We start from the raw sequence: 25,525 nt of genomic DNA on the forward strand, positions 1-25,525 counted from the left end.
GCTGTGGTGCCTGGGAGCTGCGCTAGAGCTGTCCGGGTTGGAAACAAGTGCAGGGCGGTGAGGGACGATGAGCCTACCAGGGAAAAGCCATGAGCGACAGCAGGAGGAGGAAGGGGATGACGAGGACGATGATATAATGGGGGTGTCGGATTATGGAGATGGAGACAGCTTCATGGATGGGGAGCGAGGAAGTGAAGGAGATGACGAAGGTAATGATAATTGTGTGCGAACTCTTGCCTACGTGCCCCATTACTTCATTCAGCTCTGTTACAGGACCCTAGGAAAGAGGGAGGGCATTGCATGGCAAATTTAGCCGTACACATGCCCGTGAGGCTTTACTGTGGCAGCAGCCAAAAAGGTACAGAAAGTAGCAGCCAAGATGTTCTTATCGCTGGTGGGAATCACGCCTGACTCCCTGGCAGTGTTTGGGTTAAGTGCCATGGGCACGCTATTGTTTATATGTGACAATCTTCATGCTTGTGCTAAATGGCGTCTGCCTGTGGGTTGTACAGTAATGTGGCCCCCAGGGTGAGGCTGCTGATGCCTCTCACATGGGCTGGGAATGTAGATCTGGGCAGCCAGGGCACAGTGCTGGAATTGTGGGGCTAAGGGAGTGCTAGGGAACAGCTGAGTTTCCCAGTCCCTCCCTCAGGGGACATGGTGAATGGGAAAGATTTAGTGGCTTCTGGCTGGTCTGTCACTGCAGACAAATGAAAATGAGAAGGCTCCTGTGGCACAAATGAAGAATGATAAGGATTTAATGGCTACTGGCTGGTCTGTCTTTCCTGCTTTTGTGGCACAAATACAGAAGGATTAGGATTTAGTTGCTATTGGTGCTCTTGTGACATAAATGTAAATGAAAAGGATTTATGGATGGTCTGTGACTGGTGATCTTGGGCTCAAATGTAAAATGAAAAGAATGTAATGGCTAATGTCTGGTCTGTAACTGCTGCCCTTGTGGCACAAATGCAGAATGATAAGACTTTAGTGGCTATTGGCTGGTCTGCCACTGTTGCCCTTGTGACACCAATGGGGGATTGGGAAGGATTTAGTGGCTGCTGGCTGGTCTGTCACTGCTGCCCTTGTGACTGCAATGGGGAGTGAGAAAGATTTAGTGGCTACTGGCTGATCAGTCACTGCTGCTTTTGTGGAACATATACAGAATGATAAGGATTAAGTGGCTACTGGGTTCCAAAAAAACATATGCACACCAGGTCCTGACGGAGGGGCCTGCTCCCAAAACATTGTAGTTGTTTGGCACGACACTATTAAACACAGGAGTCATCCCTTCTGAGCATTTAACTTGTGTGTTGGTGTTATTTTTGCTTTCTGCTCTGTCACTGCTCTGCTCTGCTCTGTCACTAGTCTGCTCTGCACAAATGCACACATACCTCTTCTCAATACCTGTAGTTTGGGCTCTGGAGGGGAAAGCACTCACTTGTGGCAGTCTATGAATCAGTACTGGCATTTTTGTAAATTAAGGTGATGGTGGGGGGGTGTTTTGTATCTTGGTGCTCCAATTACCCCACTCAGGGATGGGAAACGTCTTTGAGGCTGTCACCGGTTGGCCTGGCACTGTCACTTAATGCTCTTTGCATACAAAGACATTTTTGAGTGTTTTTACGATTTGGGAAAATTCTTGTTCTTCCCTATGGCGCAGTGTGTCATTGCCCTTAACAGAGAACTAAAGCTCAATAAAGAATTAGTTTAGACATCGTAAACCTTATGGTGTGGGTTTCAGTACAAGCTCAAGGCAATTACAGCCCTGTAGCAGTGAATATTTGTGGTTCCAGAGCTGCAAATTAGTTCTCCATCTCATTTATGCAAATTCAGAACGCATGCTCTGGAGCTTAGAGACTGACTCATAATATACAGTTTATAAAATTAATTATACAAGGTTGATTAGTAATTAAAATTCAGATTTACATTTTGAATTATGTATTTATTTCCTGGTGCAGAATCTATATAGAGCCAACACTTTTCCACTGGGATTTACAGAGATTAGAATAATACAAAAAATAATGCAAAACCGCAGGTATATTTTTCTTTATTCAAATAGCTCCAATACAGTCCGCACTGCTTTGCAGAAACTGTACGTCTTTCACATATTCCTGCCCCAGAGGAACTTACAATCTAAGGTCCCTATCACACACATACTATGGTTTATTCTATCAGGAGCCAATTAATCTTTCTTTTATGTTTCTGGAAACACAGGCAGAACATAGAATCTCCTCCCTGATAGTGCCCAAACCAGAATCAATCTCATGTTGCAACTACAATGAAATATAGATTAAAACCTACAGAGGCTCAAAAATCAATTCAGAGAGCAATAACTCTCATTTCTTATACATAATATAAAATATCCCAGATACATTTATTCATTATGTATGACTGCACATAAGTAGACATCTATTCCTACCATTGCTGAGAACTTATTAGCTAGACAGTTTCATTTTGATAGTAGGGTTAGGAATGGTGTATTTATTACCAACAGTTGTGGGGCAATGTCACAACAAGTATTATTATCAGTCATTTATGGAATACACCCTCGGGTACTGAGAGAGCTAGGGTCAGAATTACAGTGGCCCTTGTTTCTTATATTCTCAGACTCGCTTTCATCAGGTATGGTACCTAGGGATTGGAAGAAGGCGAATGTCATTCCTATATTTAAAAAGGGAGTAAGATCTCAGCCTGGCAATTATAGGCCTGTACGTTTGGCATCCGTGGTGGGCAAGTTATTTGAAGGATTGTTAAGAGATCACATACAAAATTATGTACTGCAGAATGGCATTATGAGCAGTAATCAGCATGGCTTTATGAAGGACAGGTCATGTCAGATCAATTTAATTGCTTTTTATGATGAGGTAAGTAAAGGTGGCCATACACGCACCGATAATATGATAATGATATTCGGTGCATGTATGGTATGTCGGCGAGTCGACCGATGTCGCAGGAAGCTGCTGATATTGGCTGACTCGCCGATCGGACCAGTTTGAAAATTTTGATCGGGCGCCATAGAAGGCGCCTGACCAAAATCTCCCTTCAGCGCTGAATCGGCAGAAGGAGGTAGAAATCCTATTGTTTCTACCTCCTTACCTGCCGATTCAGCCCTGAATGGTGTGTGGCGGATCTGACGATGTTTCGTGCGACCGATGGTCGCACGAAACATCGTCAGATCGCCACGTGTATGGCCAGCTTAAGAAGCTGGACAGTGGGGATGCAGTAGATACAATCTATTTGGATTTTGCCAAAGCATTTGATACCGTTCCCCACAAACGACTGCTTTCTAAACTAAAGTCTATTGTTCTTAGTGAAGTCGTTTGCACATGGATAGAAAACTGGCTACAGGATCGGGTACAGAGGGTGGTTGTTAATGGTACATTCTCTACTTGGAATAAGGTTCTCAGTGGGGTGCCTCAGGGTTCTGTACTGGGTCCACTTTTATTTAACTTGTTCATAAATGACTTAGGGGAGGGTATTAAAACCAATGTTTCAGTGTTTGCAGATGACACAAAACTCTGCAGACCAGTCAATTCTATTCAGGATGTGGCATCCTTGCAGCAGGATCTTGACCAACTGGCAATCTGGGCGGCTAAGTGGCAGATGAGATTTAATGTGGATAAATGTAAGGTCATGCACCTGGGATGTAAAAATATGCAAGCCACTTATACCCTTAATGGGACTAGGCAAATACAAAATGAACCTTCACCCGCACTCCCTCAGCTCTCCAATAACCATTCACCGCTCGGTGCACAGTGCTCGGAGGGATCGGCACCCTCCCCACAGATTCCAAATAGATAGATAGCAACGGCACTCAAGAGCTTAATACGGGACTATGCCCTTCAAATACTTTATTGCGGAAATGCAACGTTTCGAGGCAAAGACAGCCCCTTTGTCAAGCTGCACTAGGCAAATCCATAATGGAGAAGGACCTTGGAGTCCTTGTAGATAATAAACTTGGTTGTAGCAAGCAATGCCAGGCAGCAGCTGCAAGGGCAAACAAGGTTTTGAGCTGTATTAAAAGGGGTATAGATTTACGGGAGGAGGGGATTATTCTTCCCCTTTACAGAGCGCTGGTAAGGCCCCATCTAGAATATGCTGTTCAGTTTTGGTCTCCAGTGCTCAAACGGGACATTATTGAGTTAGAGAGGGTCCAGAGAAGGGCAACTAAGCTGGTAAAGGGTATGGAAAGTCTCAGTTATGAAGAAAGACTGGCCAAGTTGTGTCTGTTTACACTGGAGAAGAGGTGCTTAAGAGGTGACATGATAACTATGTATAAATATATAAGGGGATCATATAATAACCTTTCTAATGTTTTATTTACCAGTAGGTCCTTCCAACGGACACAAGGGCACCCACTCCGTTTAAAAGAAGGGAGTTTCCATTTAAATATTCGGAAAGGTTTTTTTACTGTGAGAGCTGTGAAGTTGTGGAATTCCCTCCCAGTCATACTGGCTGATACATTATATAACTTTAAGAAGGGGCTGAATGGATTCTTAGCAAGTGAGGGAATACAGGGTTATGGGAGATAGCTCTCAGTACAAGTGAGGGAATACAGGGTTATGGGAGATAGCTCTCAGTACAAGTGAGGGAATACAGGGTTATGGGAGATAGCTCTTAGTACTAGTTGATCCAGGGACTGGTCCGATTGCCATCTTGGAGTCAGGAAGGAATTTTTTCCCCTCTGTGGCAAATTAGAGAGGCTTCAGATGGGGTTTTTGCCTTCCTCTGGATCAACTACAAGTTAGGCAGGTTATATATAGTCATTATGGTTGAACATGATGGACGTATGTCTTTTTTCAACCCAATTTACTATGTTACTATTTAGATTATATCACCCCCCAGCACTATTTAGATTATATCACCCCCCAGCAGCTGATCAGCAAAACCAGGGACAGGTAACAAGATAACAACTCCCTAACCCTTTTGCTAAAGGATTCAGCTGCCTGAACCGATAATGCCTCCCTTTTCTATGCTGCCACTGCTCTGCTTTAAACTAGTAGCACTGTTGGTAGCAGCTAAGGAAAAGGACAAAACTGCCCATACTGTCTGCCTTTGCTTAAGGGTGATGGCACACTGGAAGATTTATTGGCCATGAGAAATTTGTGCTACACATGGGCTTCAAATCTCCACAAAATACCTTTGGTGTCAGTAGGACACCAAAGGTAATTTCAGGATATTTGTCACCCACATGTAAAATTGAAGATCTTTGCTGAGAAATGTAGTTACAACCACAACAATGTGGGTTGAACCAGAACCGACTTTATTGCATGCTTCTCACAATGCAGAGTAGGAGAGACTGGAGTAAACCAACCAAGAGTTTCAGGCGTTATACACATTTTCATACATGTCATCCCTGAAACCTCCAGGACCTCTGCCTCTTCACAGTGTCCAAGCTTCACAGAGCGCACCATTTCTGAAGCCTCCAGGACCCAAGTCTCTCTACAGTGCCCAAGCATCTCTTGAGCGGTCTCTCTATAACTCCACTACAAGGCCGCTACCCTAATCCTTCACACTCACACGGGTCAAAAATGGTCAATATCATAGGGGCGATATAAAGACAAAATCCATATACAGTTACATTTTATTAGACAAGCTTTTAAAACACAGCAACAAAGAAAATAATAATTGTGACATGCAAAAGTATGGGGACCCTATGCAAAGGATGCCAAAACTTTTGCTTTCAACTGTATAACAACACTAGTACAGATCAGGCAGTCTGCCATGAGTCTGGGGTTTTTTTTGGATGCCAGGAGACCTGCTCTCTGCCTGCATGCTAATACTGACTGTAAAGTTTGGTGGAGGAGGAAGAGTATTGGTTTGGGGATGTTTTTCATGGTTTGGGCTAGAGCAGTGATCCCCAACCAGTGGCTAACAAGCAACATGTTGTTCCCAGTTGCCTCAAAGTAGATGACCATTATTAAATCTCTGGCTTGGAGGAAAGTTTTGGAAGCACAGACACAGTTTTTCTCCAAGCAGAGCCTCCTGCAGGCCAGCAGTCCAAATGGGGCTACCAAATAGGCAATGACAGCCCTTACTTGGCATCCCCAAAGAAATTTTTTCATTCTTGTGTGGCTGATCAACACATTTTACATCTGAGCATGGCTTACAAATAAAAAGGTTTGGCATCTCTGGGCTAAAGGGTACTTGGTTCTGAAAAGCAATCCTTAATGCTGCAACTTATAATTATATTCTTGTCAGTTCTGTGCTTCTTAGATTGTGGCAAGAATTTAAAGAAGCCCTTTACTGTTTCAGTATGATTATTCACCCCAGAGTTGGTTTCTGGAGATGACAGTGGAAGAACTTGACCTACTCAGAGCCCTGACCTCAGCCCAACTGAATACCTGTGATATGAATTGGAATGCTGTCACGCACAGTATCCTAAAAGCCAGAACAAAAGCCAAGGTCTGAGCTCACTCTTCCGCAACAACCATCCAGGAGGAGCCCTCCGTTACTCGGGTGCCGCCAGGACTTATATAAGACGACCAGGGCATTTGTTCTGGGCAAGCTAGAGAACCTAAGAGTTCCAGCAGAATCAGAGGGAGGAGACAAATTCACAAACAGGCTGAGGTCAATACCGTACTGGCAGTGAGGTACAAAATTGAAATCCAAAATCGAATCCGCCTCTCCACTAGACCACCACCAGGCACATGTATTACATTACTCCCCACTCTAGAGGGGACCACTGGATTCCTAGGTTTCCCAGGAAACAAAGCGAAAATTCAAATATTTAAAGGCAAAAGTGCATGAAACTAGTTTTAAACATCAGAGGCAGGAACCCAAGATTTCTTTTCAGGACCGAACCTCTCCAATGAACTAGATACTGTAATCTTCCCTGGAGGTACAGGAATCCACAATCTTTTGTACCTCATACTCAGGCTGACCATCAACCACAACTGCAGGAGAAGGAGAACATTGATGAACCACTCTGGCAGGATTTAATAAAGAAACATGAAAAGAATTAGAGATTTTTAGTTCAGTAGGAAGGTCCAACCGGACAGAAGTGGGATTAATGATTTCAGAAACAGTGAAAGGACCAATAAATTTGGGTCCTAGTTTAGCTGAAGAAATATATTTAGAAAACAACCAAACCCTAATACAAAAGTGACTCTTTCTGGTGCCTATCAGCAGCGCCCTCTTTCAGCTCAGCCACCGCAAAGGACAGATAATTTTGCACCTTCTGACAAATCTCAGAGAAGCGCTCAACCAACGAGTTGGCAGCAAGAACAGCAGAAAACTGGTCCGAAAAATAAAAAGCCCTCAGATGAAGGCCATAAACAATAAAGAAGTAGAAGAAAATTCCCCAGTGGATGCATGAGCAGCATTATTGAAAGGAAACTCAACCCACAGAAAAAACTCTGCCCACCGAAGCTGATTACTAGACACATAACACCTCAAATATTGTCCCAGTGACTGATTTGTCCTTTCTGTCTGCCATTAGTTTGAGGATGATAAGTGGAAGAAAAGGACAAATCAGTACCCAAAAGAGAGCAAAAGGCTGCCAAAACCTTGAGACAAACTGGACCTCCTATCAGACACAATATTCAGTGGAGCGGAATGAAACGTCAAAATATTAGAAATAAAAAGTTCAGACAGAGTCTTAGTAGAGAGAGGGTGGGAAGGGAAACAAAGTGGCACATTTTACTAAACCAATCCGCCACTACCCAAATAATGTTATTAATGTAATGTAATGTTATTATCATAAGAAGGAGGTAAATCAACAAAATAATTCATAGAAATATGTGTCCATGGCCTCTCAGGAACAGGAAGCGACTATAACAAGCCTTGAGGTAGGGACCTAGATGGTTTTTGAACACTGGCAAATTGCACAAGGCCATATATTGGGTGTTTAGAATATGTTAGAAATGTGTCTTGCTGTTTTTTTCTATTTTATTCATGGTTAACACATTTCTCCACCCCCCTTATTGTCAGAAAAGATACATACAGATTACTGTGCAATGGGATAGTAAATATATAACAGGGTAGTAGGTGGGAGAGTGGAACAAAATTATTCTCTCCAAATCTGAATTTTAATTATGTTTGCTTTGTTATAGATAGAATTAAAAAAATAATTCAATCAGTGGTGGTTTGTTCTGTAATTTATGCATGGAACATTCTTTCTTGGAAAGAAATTCATACACTTACAAGAACACTTAACATTCTGGATACAAACTGTGCCAGTAATGAGTGCAAACAAACTGAGTGTAGTACAAAATCTCCAAGAGAATTGTGCTTCCTTTCCGTGCTTGTCTGCCAGTTTCTCCTGCCAGTGTGCATTCAGTTCTTATTCGGTGGGGTGAAGAACAGCAACAGGTGTCTGTGGCAGAGATTAGCTTAACAAGGGCACAGGGTCAATGCAGATTTCCTCTTTTGTGAGCCACTGCAACAATCGCTTACTGAATCGGTCCCTCTACCCAAAAACAGTTTTATTGCAAAGTGAAAGAAAAAGTAATTCTCAGCAATCTGCCAATTTACACAAATTATATCAGCGTTCTCAGTTGTTTTACAATTATCTTTAAATTATCTCTGACTATTTACATTCTCTGCACTTCAAAAAGAACGTTGCAAGGCACCTGGTTTTATGGTTAGCACCATGTGGCAATAACATTATCACGCAAACCACCAATGCGACTTACGTGATGACATTTTTGGCTGTATTCTGATGTCATAGGCAGGGTTATTGCATCCACTTGACACAATTAAGAGGATTTCTCCCTGGTTTTATGAATGTTGAAAACTGGACAGCCCCTTGAAAAACCATGCTGTCCGTGTCAAAATTGGACAGGTCACAACCCTGTCTGGTTACTAGGCCAGGAGGGAAAAATCACACACAATTATACATTCAGCTGCCATTTCCTTTCATTTACATTTGAAACATAGTCTCTTTGTAAATTAGAAATCATTGTTATAGTACAGGTATGGGACCTGTTATCCAGAATGCTTGGGAACTGAGGTTTTCCAGATAAGGAGTCTTTCTGTAATGTGGATTTCCTATCTTAAGTCTACTAAGAAATCATTAATATTAACTAAATATAAACTAAACTATACCGCTGGTATGGGTTCTATGGGGATAAATGTATTTGAGTTTATGTTAGGGTGTGAACTCTAAGTCACCCCCATGTGGGCCTTCACTCCCCCATAAGGCATGGCTTTTGTCCGCCAGGCCTTAGAGCAGGGCATCCCAGGTTGTGAGACCTTTACACATGAATGGTTCCAGACCCTAAGGACCAGAGGCCTTTTAAATATCCCTGTCTGGTACATGATGGAAGATATTTAGATACCTTGGCCTGCTTTGTTAACTCTTACAGGCCTGTATCATGACAGCAGGTTAGGACTGGATAGGAACAGCTGTTGACCCGTGTACAAAATTGGATTGTTTATTGATCAACTTTAACATATTACATGTGATGGGTTTGTGTGGAAAACAAATACAAACAATTGAAACAAAGGATCTGTGACAAATAGATAGTGTTCAATTATATTATTGTCATGAAATGAGGTGCTATTCCCAGGAGGGCCGTCCATATAGAATCCCCTCAATACGGAACAATAAATACATGGGGGAATGCACACTCTTGCAGGATACAATATATTGTTAGATGATCAAGCATACCTTGATTTCTTTGGCATACAATGGAGCAACATTGCTGCCCATTGTTGTGCCCTGTATCTTACCTTACTTTTATCTTACCTTTATTTTTCCTCGTCAGAAGTTCATGTATTGCCTGTTTACCTAAATCCTGTGGGATGTTCGTGTATAAGGGCTCTGGCACACGGGGAGATTAGTCGACTCAAGAGAAAACTTCCGCGATTTCACTGAAATCGTGCCACCGCGTATGCCATTCCACCGGCGATTTACATTTTCGCCGGTGGGATGGCAATTTGAGGAGATTAGTTGCCCGCAAACAGGGAGATTTGTCGCGGGCGACTAATCTCCCCGTGTGCCAGAGCCCTTATGAGGTAATGTCCATCGCTACCAGTAGTGTCTGGGAGGGATACAGCGAATCACAGTTGACTGAACTTAGCTAAGTGAGGAAATCGAAAGAGTCCTTAATTAAACAGGGGTTTTCGAAAACGTAAGGTTGAAGAAAGTAATCCAAAAATTGGGCAGGGGGTTGACACACTGAGCAGGAAGGTGAGATAATTGGTCTTCCTGTGAGATCTACCAAAGTTTTATGTACTGTATCTTTGGAAGAAGATATAGACAGGGAAATCAGCCGTCTTTTTTTTTTATAATGGGATTTGAGGACTCTCTCTATTCTTAATTTTATCTCCCTAGAGTACATTAGAGTGGGATCTTATGAAAACAATTTATATTCTTGGTCTGAAAGTTGTTGAGTGGCTTCAGTCCTATGTTATGAATCCATTACCACAATATCACCCCCTTTGTCTGCTGGTTTGATGATTCTAGTTTTATCTCTAGCCAGTTCCAGGACTGTTCTTCCAAACTGGCACTTTGTAAGATATCTCATTTTTGTATGCATTTCCGTTGTACTGTTGTTTAAAACTATGTTACTTAGGGGCAGAGTTTTGGAATAATTTACAATTCTTTTTTTAAGTTAAGCCATTCAACATTTTGATCAAGTCTATGTAAAATATTGGAGTTTTCATTTTTTTTCTTTTCCCTTTATTACAAAAAAAATGTTTAAATATGCTCCTTTATGAAGCCAGTTTTCATAAAATAGCATATTAATAAAATGTTTTTTATTTATTATCAGGGCATAAATAATAAAGGGGAGCAAAATCCAAAAAAATGATTTAATATAAACTTACATTTACATTCTGTAAGCAGAGTTCAAAGAGTTCAAACAAAATGAACTATATAACTATTAAACTGTTTTACATATAAACTGGTATGATGCAGAACTAATCATCAAAGATGATTGTACATTACATTTTGTTATGTTATATTGATGTTTCATTCTCCATGTCTCTGATTTAAAAAAAAAAAATCTGCATTTTTGCAAGTTGCTGGTTTATTTCTGTGCAAAAATAAAAGCCATGACAATATGCATTGGTGGCGCAGGGAATATTAGCCTGCCCAGAATATTAATTAATTGCCTTATTTTGTTAGGTACACACAATGTCACTTAATTCTCACGAGCACACCTGGGCCTTCTATAATAGTAAGCCTGGAACACTGCCCTCTGTGGAGACAGCACTCCCACAATATTGCTAAAAAATACATGGTGCAGGCATACAAAAGGCAATTACAAACTGGGGACTAGCCCCTAGTGTTTATTAACAATTTGTTTGTCAAATAAAGATCCAACGTTTCAGGGGCATGCCTCTTTGTCAGGTGATATCACAGCTTAATGTTAAAATAATGTTTTAGTAGACTGAGGATAAGTCAATGAACATTATGGAAAGCCTAATTATCTGGAAAATCCCAGGTTCCAAACATAAGGGTGAAGACACACTTGAGTACTAGTAGCAGCTACTTTTTCAAGGCTACTGAACTACAGAAAATCCCCTGCCATAGACAATACTGAGAATTGCCTCTGCTAAAACACACGTAGAGACAATTATCAATATATGATCAGCAGTGTCTTTTTTTTCAGTAGCTATGACAAGTAGCTGCTACTAGTAGCTCCGTGTGTCTTCACCCTAACATCCAAACATCTAGATAACCAGTCCCATGTCTATACCAAAATCAGGCTGGGACTGACAACCTGTTGATTCTACAAATTGCAACAGGGACTGCTGTAAGATGCCATAGACAGTCACTATTAAGTGTGCTGGAGAGGGGCTGTTTGGGCCCTTGTGTAGTTCAGATTTTGTATCCCAGTACAGATCTGATCAAAATCATATTATATCCTTATATTCTATAAAAATCATTGTTAAATTATGATAAAATGGATTTTGCATATTATGTGCATGTATTTTTGTTTGATACCTTTTACACAAATGTTCCTTATATTTGGTACAAAAAGCAATACATTAATTTTTGTATCATCCAACTCCTCTTCCTTAAGTCATGCCTGTCCTAATAATCAATAAAGGAAATGTGTTTGGGGTATGTTTTAAAGCATGGAAACAAATTTAATTCAAAGCAGATTTACAGTATACATTATTATAATGATTTTAAAGTTAGTTGTAAATGTATCCTTTGCTATTCTCTGCAGTGATAGCTCTGACTACATGTACCCTTGAAACAAGATTATGTACCACACACAGCGCATTGCATGGTTGCCAGAGGGCCCAATATATGATCCTTTTTAAAATGAAGTAAATTGGTGAAACTTCCCCTTTTGTCCTGTATGTGGCTGCCTGAAGGCCATAGTGAGATATGGGACTTTTTTTGCAGTGCTGAAATACAGCAAGAAAAATTTGATTTACTGTGGCTTCGTTGACTACTTGTTTGGACAATGTGGCTTATTCTGAATGTGACCATCAGTGCCTAGCAGTTCACCATTAGCTAGGTGTGATAGTACCAGCAATGACATTTGTTCAAGTACACATCAGGCACAAGTCTACAAGTGATGCAATGAAAGAGCATCAGGGTGCTCTTGTTCATTACTGGCAAATTGCAAACCACTGGACATTGACCAACAAATGGCGTAAGAGTAAGAGACATCACTCATAGATCTTAAAGGCCTATGAATGCTGTCACATCTACTGTTTCTTGTCCTTTTTTTAATTAGTACCCAGGCATTTATTTGGGGTTTATGCTATGGACATTGCATCTGTTACTATCTCTGTCTATATGTATATATATATGTATATGCAGAAAACTCAACATTTTGGCATTCCTAATATACTGATTCAGATATTTTCTAAATCCTTTTTAGTTTTGGATTTTACTGATCCCTTCAGCACAGAGGTTAAGCCAAGAATTCTGTTGATGGGCCTAAGAAGAAGTGGAAAATCTTCAATTCAAAAGGTGGTCTTTCATAAAATGTCACCAAATGAAACACTCTTCTTAGAAAGCACAAACAAGATCTGCAGAGAAGATGTCTCCAATAGCTCATTTGTAAACTTTCAGATTTGGGACTTCCCAGGGCAGATTGATTTCTTCGACCCAACATTTGACTATGAGATGATTTTCAGAGGAACAGGGGCACTAATATTTGTAATTGATTCACAGGTAAATCAGCTATGAGCATTTGTTTTGCTGCTGCCCAGACTAACACAGACTAACCTTGGTCATGAAATGTTAGTTGGTTTGATCTGTTCCCATTTGGTTTTAGCTTGATTTTACGACCACTAAAATTCTTTGTGGGTATAACTTTTTTTTCAGGTGTCAGTGGTGTTACAATTAAGTGTGGTGGTAATAGGAAAAAAATCTACTTTAGTCTACTAATAAACTGAAGCCAGAGTTAAAGTTCATCTTTTTAGAAAGCTGGCCCTACATTATAAAATCCACTCATTTGGCAAAGTCGCCAATCAAGGTGGATCACAACGATAGGGATAATAAGCTGTCGGGATGCTGTCCTCCATCTGACTGGGAAATAAAACCTACCCGATAACCATCTGCCCAAATTTTTTCAGTCGAGGTAGGCCCATCGAAGGGCCCCCACAGGCAGATAAGATGCCGAATCAGCAGCTTAAATCTACCTGTGTATGGCCACCTTAAAACAATGATCCAAAACACAAGGCTAAATTGTCCTGAAATGGCCCAGGTAGTTCCCCAATCATAATCCAATTGAGAAACACAATTCTCAAGAGCCTAAATTCTTCTAAAAAGGAACTGTATGTAATACCCCAGCAATCTTATAGCAAACGTATGGGATCAGTTATCCAGGATTGTTAGGGACCTGGGGTTTTTCATACTTTGGCACATCATGCTTAAAATTTTGCAAACCATATTTCTAGTGAGATGTACAAGCATCATACTAAGGCATTAAAATTGATCACTTGTGTTAGAGGTAATCATTTTCAGTTGATGCCCAAGTTACAACTTACTATCTAGTGTGCCCTTCTAGTCTAGGTGTAATAAATGTATAAATATCAGCATGGCAACAGCTGAGCAAGGTGTGCTTCAGCAGTGCAATGCAGCATTGTTTAGATCTCCTTTAATTCTCTCTTTAATTCTGGTCTACAGGATGATTACATGGAAGCACTGGCCAGATTACACTTGACCGTGACAAGTGCATACAAAGTAAACCCAGACATCAACTTTGAGGTTTTTATTCATAAAGTTGATGGCCTGTCAGATGATCACAAGATAGAAACACAAAGAGATATCCATCAGAGAGCAAACGATGACCTTGTAGATGCAGGACTGGAGAAGATCCATTTGAGGTAGGACACTGAAGGCCAATGGGATTTACTGAATTTAAAAGACATTAAAAAGAACAAAAAAAACACTATGCTTTCAGGTGTATGAACTTTTTTGTTTAGTGTTTCTTGGTTTTTAAAATTAGTTTCTAAATACATGGCAAAATAATGTTTACTTTCAACTGATTGCACATTTACATGACCTTGAAGGACAGGATAGTTAAAAATTAGGAAATGGAATAATGTTGCATGCTGCAGAAACCTACAAATACCTAAGGGAGCATATACCGGGGTGCTTGAAAGTTTGAATCATTTTGAATTTCAGTATATTTGCATGTAACCTAAAATGTGTTCTGTTTTCATTTAAGCCAAAAAGAACTTTTTTTCAACAGGCTTCTGACATTTCCTCATGGTCTTTAGCAAACTGAAGATGGGCAACAATGTTCTTTTTTGGATATTAGTGGCTTTCTCCTTGCAAGCCTACCATGCATACCATTCTTGATATTCCTAATGATTGACCCATGAACACTGACAGAGAGCGTCCTTTAAATATTAGCTTGGGGTCCACTGAGATCTCCTATCTTTTGCTGTGATATTTGTTGGTTGACCACTCATAGAGTAATAATGGGGTTGAGTTGCCTCAGTTTGTACACAGTCTGCCTGACAGTGTCCTGGTGGAATCCAAACTCTTATAGAAATAACTTTTCAACCTTTTTCAGTCTGGTTAGCTTCAATAACTGTTTTTCATAGGTCCTCAGAAATATTATTTGTTCATTCTGTAAATGACCCAGCTAATAAGGAGAAATTACACAGAAGCCAAGGCATCAATCTCCATTATATACAGTATAAGAGTGTTGGTCCAGTTTGCCTATGGTATGTTCAAATACAAATATATGGCTGGTATATGTTTAACTTAATTACTGTTACTGAGGTAATATAGGCCCACTACAAGGACATGTCTGCAAGGCTATCCAGCCTAAAAAATGGTCAGAGTATCAGACTTGATTCAAAACATATATTTGCCCATATCAAACTATGGGTAAATCTGCTAACTGATTTAAAGGTCTGTAATTACACTAATCTTAATTGTCTGTTTTTGTAAATTGAGGGGTTTCATTTTCTCCTTACATTGTACATGTCATTAGTTTCTTTTTCTAATGCAAACACTTTGTATAAAAACTAAATAAAAAGTCCATGTGCCCTTAGTTTTCTCTGAAGTAGCACTATGATAATTACTACCGTTTATTTTCAGCTTTTATCTCACCAGCATATATGATCATTCAATATTTGAAGCTTTCAGCAAAGTGGTACAAAAACTAATTCCACAACTTCCAACCTTGGAGAATCTTCTGAACATCTTTATATCAGTAAGTAAATTACTAAGTTCTATTCATTTCTTACTAATATTTGTTTAACCAATGCATTCTCTTTAGTAGCATTTTTTATTAGACACTTTATATGGAGATAATTCTGTGCAACAAATAAATGTACAATTAGTAATTACATGAGAAGGTACAAAAATAATATATATATATATATATATATATATATATATATATATATATATATATATATATATATATATATATATATATATATAAAACTGCAAATAAAACCACAAATGTTACACTGCAAAACAAATCTACAATTAGAAATTAATTCCTGTCATGCTCATTTTCTGTTATACTCCTTTTCGGCCATAGTTTTGAGCTATTCTACGCAGCCTCTTTTTGTGGAACACACCTTTGTGGTATATTGCATTACACCTGGCGCCATAGACTTTTGCTTTTTGATGTCTTATAAACATAGAAATTATGGGATATGGTTAAAAGGGGTTTTCACCTTTTAGAATAACATAGATATTGCTATTCTAAACAACTGTTATTTAGCTTTCCAGTTTGGAATTTCAGCAGCTATTTGGTTGCTAGAGACTTGTTTACCTTAGCAACCAGGCAGAGGTTTGAATGAGAGACTGGAATATGAATAGAAAAGGGGCTGAATAGAAAGATGAGGAAAAAAAGTAACAATAATAATGAAATTGAAGCCTCACAGAGCAAAAGATTTTTAGCTGCTAGGTCAGTGACCCCCATTCAAAAGCTGCAAGGAATAAAGCACAGGTTAATATACTAAAAATTCACATTAAGGTAAACCACCCCTTTACGCTTTTACATTTTCTTTCTGATTTTGTCTACTCTCTTTATAAAAGAGTCTATAGGGCTGATTCACTAAAGTGCGTTAAAACGTGTGCTATTTATAGTGTGCGTTAAAAATTTTATTTATTGTTGCCAGAATATTTGCAAACATTTAACCCATATAGCATATTGATGCTCTTACTGCTAAATGTAAGAGTGGAGGAGAAACTACATGAAAGTATAGAATACCATATCAGTGAAGGCTAAATAATTACACATTACTCAGTTCAAAAGTACAAAAATAAAACAACTTTTATTACAACAATAAAATTTTAAAAACTCTAAAACTATCAAAATATAAAAACTTAGGGCTTGCTGCCCATAAACATATCAACTTTCTGCTCCACTCTGGCCAACTGGGCCTTCATGGAGGCAATGTCCTCCTGTATGGACCGAAGAGTGAGGTCAATCCGGGATGGTGATGTTTGGGTCCCCACTTCTTCGGTCGGAGGACTTGCCTCTTCCCAGTCTTCGGCCAGGGGAGCAAAATCGGCCTCTGCTGGCTCGGGTGCCTCTGCTGGCTCGGGGCCTCGAGTGCCTCTGCTGGCTCAGGGGCCTCAGGTGCCTCTGCTGGCTCAGGGGCCTCAGGTGCCTCTGCTGGCTCAGGGGCCTCGGGTGCCTGGGGGGCCTCGTGCTGGGAAGCTGCACACCATAAGGAACAATAATACCTGGGGGCCTGTGCAAATCAAAATCTAGACAGGCATGGGGTGACGGCACACACAGGATTTTCACAAGGAGTCACGAAGATGTGAAATAATATTCAGAGGTTTATTGTGACCAACGTTTCAGTTCCTCACAGGAACTTTCGTCATCCCTGACATTTCTTACATTTGTACTTTTAGTTCAAATTACTTGCTAAATCTTTTACTGAATGTATTCTGTAAAAGCATAATAAAGTACAATAATTACCTTCCGCTATTTCAGCAATCAGATCTGAATTCCTGCGCTTCAGGTCTGACCATAACCGCTGGAGCATGCGGAGGTCCACTTCAAGGGCAAACCTGGCGCGCAACCCGTCTTTGAGGTTTTGCAGGATTGCCCTCTTCCTCTCATGGACCCCTAAGGGCCCCAGCGGCAGACTATCATATCCTGAGCGCAGGAAAAAGCTCACAATGTAGCGCCTCTCCCCTGGTAGCAGATCAGAAAGCCTGTGACTGCAGGCTCAATGACACAAAATGGCTGCAAGTCGCGCATGCCACGAGATTACAAAGTTGCTACAAAATGGCCGCAAGTCGCGCGTGTCTCGAGATTACAAAGTCACGACAAAAGAGTCGCCGAAATATACATAGTATTGTATTTGTGCGACTAAATATTCACCGCTATAGTAGCGAATATTGTGGCGACTAAATATTCACCGCTATAGTAGCGAATATGAACGCCATGTTAGCCATACATGCCAATACTTTAGTAAAATTTCGTAAAAAAACACATACTTGAATAAATAACACTGCTAAGTCCATATTTTATTGCCAAAAACTCATTAACTGTACTTTTCTATAATTATCGCCTGCCTGAAGTAGGTGTTAATTTTCGCACAGACTAATGCGATATTTAGCGCGCTTAAGTGTTTGTGAATCATGCATTCATATTCATTTCTGCGCGCAAATTAACGCATGCAATAGTGCGAAATTTAACGCATGTGGTATGCGACTTAACGCACGCGGTAATACTGTTGTTAATCGCGCGCTAATTGTCGCGTCTATTTTATCGCACTTTAGTGAATCAATCCCTATACGTCTGAGTGGGGAAAGGAGAAGGCACTTCTGATAAAATGCGTTACAGTAAAAGACTAGAACAATTTCTACATGGTAATCAGATGATATTCACATATGACTGTGGTGGACTTCCCATAGCTATCAACAAACTCAAAATATTTTATAACTGTTTAGATTTGGTTCTTCTGCCTCCACTGTAGACAACACTATTAAATAATACTTTTACAAGTTAAGGCTAAATACCAGATATTACCAGACACATACCGGCTGCTATCTGCACTATGCCAGATTTTTATCTTGTGCTCACTGCAGAGTGCAGCAATTATGGGGGTGCAAGTGATTCCTTAATAAGCATTAAGGGGTGCGCTCTTATTTGTCTTATTTACACAGTACAAATTTCACATCTGAGATTTATGTGCATACAAGGATATATATTAGAAATTTTCACATTTGACCAACTTCATTACAAATGTATACAACACTATTTGATGTACAATGTGACATTTTATGTTACATCTTTAGTATTTTAGGATTACTTTTTAAAAAATCAATCCTCCTTGCAAAAGATTTCCACTGCTGAGAACTTCTGTAGTTCTATACAATGCCACAATGTCATTGTCGGATATGTAGGTAGACCTGTCCCCAGAATTGGTAAACTGACTGTTTTGCAGGCAAATAGACTGCATAGCCAAGCATAGTACCCTTAAACATTCTTTTATGTATTTTATGTATATCTTTTCTCCTTTGCTACAATGTGCCACTAAGGGCTCTGGCACACGGGGAGATTAGTCGCCCGCGACAAATCTCCCTGTTCGCGGGCGACTAATCTCCCCAGATTGCCATCCCACCAGCGCTGCGCAGGCGATGTCGGCAAATCGCCGAAATTGGCTCGCGAGGCATTTTCGCCGAATTGCCAAAATCGCGCCGCCGCGTGTGCCATCCCACTGGCGACTTACATTTTCGCCGGTGGGATGGCAACTCGGGGAGATTAGTCGCCCGCGAACAGGGAGATTTGTCGCGGGCGACTAATCTCCCCGTGTGCCAGAGCCCTAAAGGTCTGCGCCTCTAAACACCCCTAGAAACATGTTTTGTCCTCCTGAGCATTCTCTGATACTATGGAATGGTATTTAATCAGATAGGAGGTATGTGATTTTCCGGCACACAGACTGAAGCTCAGCATTCTGATTGGTCATATGGAAGCATGTGATATTGAGATAAATGGATGGCAGAATTAAGCTTAGCACTTTTAAAAAACCTAGGTAAATATTTTCTTGTATTTGATCGTACCCTATGCAAAGCTGAAATCTGACTTGCAGTTGTTGATCTCCTACTGGATCTGGGAATGATCCCTGAAAAATGTTGCTGCATTTCATATCTAAATGAATGATTTGTGATAACATGAAATAAATCACGAGGCAGAGCTGTTGCATATTTTTTAACTCAAAGTACCTGTTAACATCTTTGTGGATAAGAACATGGTGTTTTATTGCTTTCTGTGTCCAAATGCAACATGACAGGAGGCCCCAAGATATATACAGGTATAGGACCCGTTTATCCAGAATGCTCGGGACCAAGGGTATTCCAGATAAGGGGTCTTTCCGTAATGTGGATCTTTATACCTAAAGTCTATTAAAAAATCAATAAAACATTAATTAAACTCAATAGGGTTATTTTGCATCCAGTAAGGATTAATTATATCTTATATATAGTTGGGATCAAATTCAAAGCACTGTTTAATTTTTACAGAGAAAAAGGAAATCAATTTTAAAAATCTGAATTATTTGATTAAAATGGAGTCTATGGGAGACAGGCTTTCTGTAATTCGGAGCTTTCTGGATATCGGGTTTCCGGATAACAGATCCCATGCCTGTAATGCTATTGCAGGCAGGGACATGCAGGTTTTTTTAATCAAAAGTACCCGTTGACGTCCCCATTGATGAGAGCATGGTGTTCCCATAGATGGTCCCCATAAATAAATACGTTCAGTAATAACATGCCCAAATGCATAAAGAACAGACATGCTTCTTTATACATGATATTATCTACTTGCTTACAGAAATAGGTAGTTCAGAGCATCTATGCAGTAACACTGTTCTTTTTTGTAGAACTCTGGGATCGAGAAGGTTTTCCTGTTTGACGTGGTTAGTAAAATCTATATAGCCACAGACAGTTCTCCAGTGGACATGCAGACCTACGAACTATGTTGTGATATGATTGACGTGGTTATTGACATCTCCTGCATCTATGGGTACTTAACACTTGTGTTTTCCCTGTTTTGTAAAATATGCAGCAAAACAAAATGATTACATCTGCATTGATAAAGCAGTAGGAATATATATTTTAGGCCACATTTTTGGTGGGAGTTCACAGAAGTTCTTGTAGATGGCAGGGGGATACTGCAGGGGTGTCAAATGAACTGGAAACACTGCTGGAGTTGTAAATGAAGCATACCTACACCTATTCAACCATTCTTTAGTGCCTCAGCTCCTGCCCATCCACGTCACTATAACTTTCCTGTTGTACATTGATTATCTTGGACAATGCTGTCCTATGTTGTGGCCACCCTTAACTTTTACTAAAAATTGTAGCACGCCAGTGGAATTACATGCTTTACTCTGTGCCTAACTATAAGAACTACACTGCCTAATAATAAACCTAATCCTGTTTAAAATAGAAAAGATCACATTTCTGCTTGGGTCCTTCTTCTGCCCCACAGCAGTGTAGAGGTTACTGCTTTCCTTCTATACATCATGTTTGACATTTAGGATGCTCTTATTTCTGCCCCAGCCATAAGAGAGCTGAAAAAGAGCCTGTTATTTTACCTTGCAGTAAATAGTACTTAAATATTAACTCTGTTGGTAATCAATTGCTGCATACCATTGTGGCTATAACTTACTGTTAATAAGGGACAATCACAAAGCTTGGCAAAACTGCAACAAGTGAGCATTTAAAACTATGCCTGATATTTTAACAAGCAGAGATCACTATTGTTTACCTGTCATAGCAGTGCTGGTACTACAGATGGCAGTGTCCAGTGCCCCCCACATGATACCTTGACTTGACCTATGTGCTTAGTGCCCCCCAACTGTTGTGCCCTAGGCACCTGCTCCAATCATGCTAATGCAATCAACATCTACCCTTATGAGATACCTGATCCCATGCTGGTTATGATAAACCATTATGCTGATTGGAGCAACAATCCAGGTGTCAGGTACCTGGTCGTTCGCCTAAGGTAGGCGCGCGCCCGATCGCCAGCGCACGTTCTGACGGCCGCGCGCGCTCCGTCGCTCGCGCACGTATTAACGCCGGCGTGCGTCTTGACGCCCGCGCGCGCATTAACGCCGGCGTGCGTCATGATGCCGGCGTGCGTCCCAACGCCAGCGCATGCGCATTGCGCTCAAAAGGACGCCAAAGGCCTACCAGCATTGCGAAGTGATCGTTTCCTTGTGAAAGACGCCAAGCTTGTTTCTCGTGATTGCCTATTTTGATTCTCTGACCCGGCCTGACTCTCGATCCTGAAACCTGCTGCCTGTACCGACTTCCCGCCTGTCGGACCTCGCTTTTGCCTGCTGATTTTGTTCTGACGTTCCGGTTCGGCACTCCTGCCACTCCTCCACTTGGTTCAAGTCCTGTTTCATCCTCAGTGGCTGTGTTCCTTAGTGGGAGGTGTAGGAGAGGTCCTTCCTCTACGAGTTCTTCCAGTGACGCGTCCGGCTAGTTCTGACACCAGGGTATATTCCAGAAAGATTCTTATATAAGTCATTCTGAATTGAGAAAACCAGTCACCTGATTGGTGAAACATCTTCAAGAAAAATCACGCAAGTCCAGTTGGTTTGACTTATTACTACAGATATACCATGACCTGGATAAATGGGAACCTTCACAGATATATTAAGTGCTTTCTGTAGATACTCTTTGGTCCATGTCTATATTAGAGAGAGTGTTGGGCATGCCTTAACATCAGGGGTGGGCCTGTGCAGCCTGGCTGCCCACCTCGCCCTGCCAAACCCCAAACCCCTGCACGCGTACACAAAGAAGTGTGCATAAGCAAGGACCTAGCCGGGAAGATGCGCTCAAAGACAAGCGGGGGGTAATGGAAGCATGGACTAGGGGTAGGCAGGAGAGGCACCCCTCTGGCGCCCCCCCCAGTGTTGAACCCTAGTCAGGTGCCTCTTCTGCCTACCCCAGAAACACAGTAGGTATAGGTAACTGATTACAGCTCTCCCTTTACATAAGGAAGTGTAAACTGTCTGCCAGATGGAAACCAGCTACAGTGCTATGAACCTTCATAGAATGTGTACTGCATTCAGGACCTTAAAAACTGCTCCTTTGGTTCCTTCTTTGCAATTATTTACGTGTGCCATTGAGGGGGGAATGCAAATTAACACCCTTGTTTTGGGTGGCTAAGATTCTTGGCACAGCTCACTTTATGTCCCCTTTAATATAACTGATATTCCCTTCTCTCTTTCTTTAGGCTGGAAGGAGCTGGGACTCCATATGACAAGGAATCACTGGCAATCATAAAACTAAACAACACTACAGTGCTGTACTTAAAGGAGGTGACAAAGTTCTTAGCTCTTGTTTGCTTTGTACGAGAAGAGAGTTTCGAGAGAAAAGGTGAATGTTGCATTGGTTTTACTTTTAAAACAGGTTATTTGTACTGCAGATTATTTTTCTGCATAATGTAAATATTAATGTTTGAAAATATTTTAATGCCTTTATTTGGCTATAATGTTAAAAAAATCCCAATAAAAATTATTGAAACTACTTTTAAAACAGGTATTCATGGAGAAAGTGATTGTTATTTTTAGTATTACTAGAAAAAACATTTTGTGTGTCAACATTGTTTAAGTGACACATAAAGCCCTCACATTAAAAGGTTAATTTCAGTTTGTGCAATAAATGTAACAACCAACTTCATCAAAGTGGGGCTAAGGCCAGAGGCGCACGGAGCTGATTGTCCGCTTTCCGTGCCCTGCCTTTTGTACACAGGAGGAAAGGGCCTCCGCTTTCGTGCACTCCTTTTTGACAGACACTGCGATGGCCTGTGGCACATATCTCTGTGAATCGATATACATTTTTGCGACTATATCTACTCAGTGTAGCACATCTTCACTCAGTGTAGCTCCACACAGGCTAAGACCATGTCTCTTCATGGAGCTAAAGTTAGAAGCTCATGAAAGCAGATCTACTTTCCTCAGCCTGTGTTAGGTACAGGTCAGTCCTCTCTGTGTGCCCCTGGCCTTAGGATTGCTTTTTTAATACAGTTTATACATGCAAATGCTATACAAACCTTAAATTGCTTCATTTTTATCATCTGTCTTGCCCATTTCTTGTTTTCCCTGTTCTCAAACTTCCTAGTATGGAGGCCTGTACAGCCTCCACCAGCCCACTAAATAGTGACGGTCTGTGGCATCTTACAGCAGCCCCTCTGGCAATTGCCAGAATCCGGTCTGCTAGTATGCACAAGCACAGCTTTCTAAAGTGAGTTTTTTTTATCCCAGCAAATAAGTGTCGAGAGCATAAAGAAATTTAAACTCCTAGGGGCAGATTTATCAAAACATGAGTTCAAATCCCGAATGGGAAAAATTCGGATTGGATCGCAAATATCATAAAAATGCTTCCAAAAAAATCGTATTAGTCACGATAATATCGTATTGGCGATCCGAAAGTCACAACATTTTCGTACTGAACGATTATAAACAGCGGCAAAACTGATCCGCAAGTGTCGAAAAAGTCATGAAAGCGCCAAAAAAGTTGCGCAAGCTACGAAAAAGTTGTGGAAAATGCGATTGGACAGATCGAGCGAACGGTTGGAGCGTTCGTGGATAAGTAAATGTGCCCCTAGTCTTAAAACTCTTAAGATCACCAGTGGTAAAAGTGATTTTTAAAACAGATTGAACCATGAAAAACAGAGATTATATGCATTACTTTTGGTGTTATAAGACAGATCAAAATATTAAGCAAGTAGTTAGAAGCTAAGGGATGAAACCAATGGAAAGAGAATGTAATAGCATGACACATAGAAGATAATAGGGTTGACTCACTAAAGTGCATTAATTTTATCGCATGCTTTTTTGCGTTAAAATAGACGCGAAAATTAACGCGCGATTCACTACAGTATTACCGCATGCGTTAAGTCGTATATCGCATGCGTTAAATTTTCGCGCTACCGCATGCGTTAATTTGTGCGTAGAAATGAATACTAACGCATGATTCACAAACACTTAGATGCGCTAAATATCGCATTAGGCTATGCGAAAATTAACACCTACTTGAGGCAGGCGGTAATTATAGAAAAGTACAGTTCATGAGCTTTTGGCAATAAAATATGGACTTTGCAGTGGGATTTATTCAAGTACGTGTTGGCCCTAGAGTGATGCAGCCTCCAGTTTGCAGGGAAATGGTCATTTTCAGTACAGTAAGTTTCCGAAAGTATTGGCATGTATGGCTAACATGGCATGCGTTTTTTCGCACGCGGCAACTATTTATACGCGGTGCGTTGATTAGCGCATGCTATAAATAATGCACGTTTTAACACACTTTAGTGAATCAGCCCTAATGTGTCAGTAGTCCTTCAAATATATAAAAAGGGCCCAGCTTTATTTTGCTATTTTATTAAGAATGGTATAGGAATGGAAAGATTACACTAAAGTGTCTTCTAATAATTTGAGATTGTTTTTGTTTTGAAATATTAAAACTGCTGTGACCCATATAAAAAGACAAAGATATCACTAGAACACGAGTTATTGGTGAAAGTGCCCCTAAAGTTACAACTGACCATTTTCACAACATATGAGGTGCTAAAGTATATTGTATGGGTCATCTTAGGAAATTTAAAGAAGGGAAATTTAAGAAGGGAAGCACTAGTGTAACTAATGTAGCCTAGGTGTAGGATGTGCACGTTGTCCCCCCGCCGGGCCCTTCGCCAAGCACATGTACAGCCATCCTGCCTGCTATTTACATTTTTGCAATCGCAGCCCTGCTATTTACGCCATTAAATGGGAAATTCCTGGTGGGCCCTGCCGTCCCAGACCGATATTTTCTAATAGATTAATCTTTACACGCCTACTTTTGTTTTATCAAGTGTTAATCCAGTTATTTTTCTTTTAAATAGGGTTGATAGACTACAATTTCCATTGCTTTCGAAAGGCTATTCAGGAGGTGTTTGAAGTGAGGGTTAAAGTACTGCGATCTCGAAAACACCAGAGTCAGACAAAGAAGAGCAGGAGAGCAACTCCCAATGGAACACCAGGAGTGCCATTATAGGCATGGAGAGGAGCAGAATGCAAATGATGAAACATAAAACTTATCTTCCTGCACTAATGGTCAAGCACACTTAACAGTTCAGTTAATTACTCACTTTGCCAGTTTTATTACTTGTCTTTGGCCCAAAAA

The 25,525-nt window shown here is 40.6% G+C and overlaps 1 protein-coding gene across 1 annotated transcript; it reads left to right on the forward strand.

The window, feature by feature from the left end:
• Nucleotides 1–25,525, forward strand: rragd (Ras related GTP binding D). Its single transcript, NM_001079428.1, has 7 exons — nt 1–209; nt 12,792–13,087; nt 14,045–14,244; nt 15,473–15,587; nt 20,233–20,375; nt 22,602–22,744; nt 25,245–25,525. Exons 1-7 carry the CDS (start codon nt 68–70, stop codon nt 25,394–25,396), a joined length of 1,191 nt encoding a protein of 396 aa, NP_001072896.1. The 5' UTR covers nt 1–67; the 3' UTR covers nt 25,397–25,525.

The sequence above is a fragment of the Xenopus tropicalis genome, chromosome 5 (assembly GCF_000004195.4).
Source record: "Xenopus tropicalis strain Nigerian chromosome 5, UCB_Xtro_10.0, whole genome shotgun sequence".
NCBI classification, from domain to species: Eukaryota; Metazoa; Chordata; class Amphibia; order Anura; family Pipidae; genus Xenopus; species Xenopus tropicalis.

What these genes read in the sequence shown, in the direction of transcription:
- rragd (NM_001079428.1), top strand. Translation starts at nt 68, where the DNA reads ATGAGCCTACCAGGGAAAAGCCATGAGCGACAGCAGGAGGAGGAAGGG. An exon ending in CTGGAGAAGATCCATTTGAG is followed by an intron (nt 14,245 to 15,472) that starts GTAGGACACTGA and finishes GTTTATTTTCAG; the next exon opens with CTTTTATCTCACCAGCATAT. An exon ending in AGAGAGTTTCGAGAGAAAAG is followed by an intron (nt 22,745 to 25,244) that starts GTGAATGTTGCA and finishes TCTTTTAAATAG; the next exon opens with GGTTGATAGACTACAATTTC.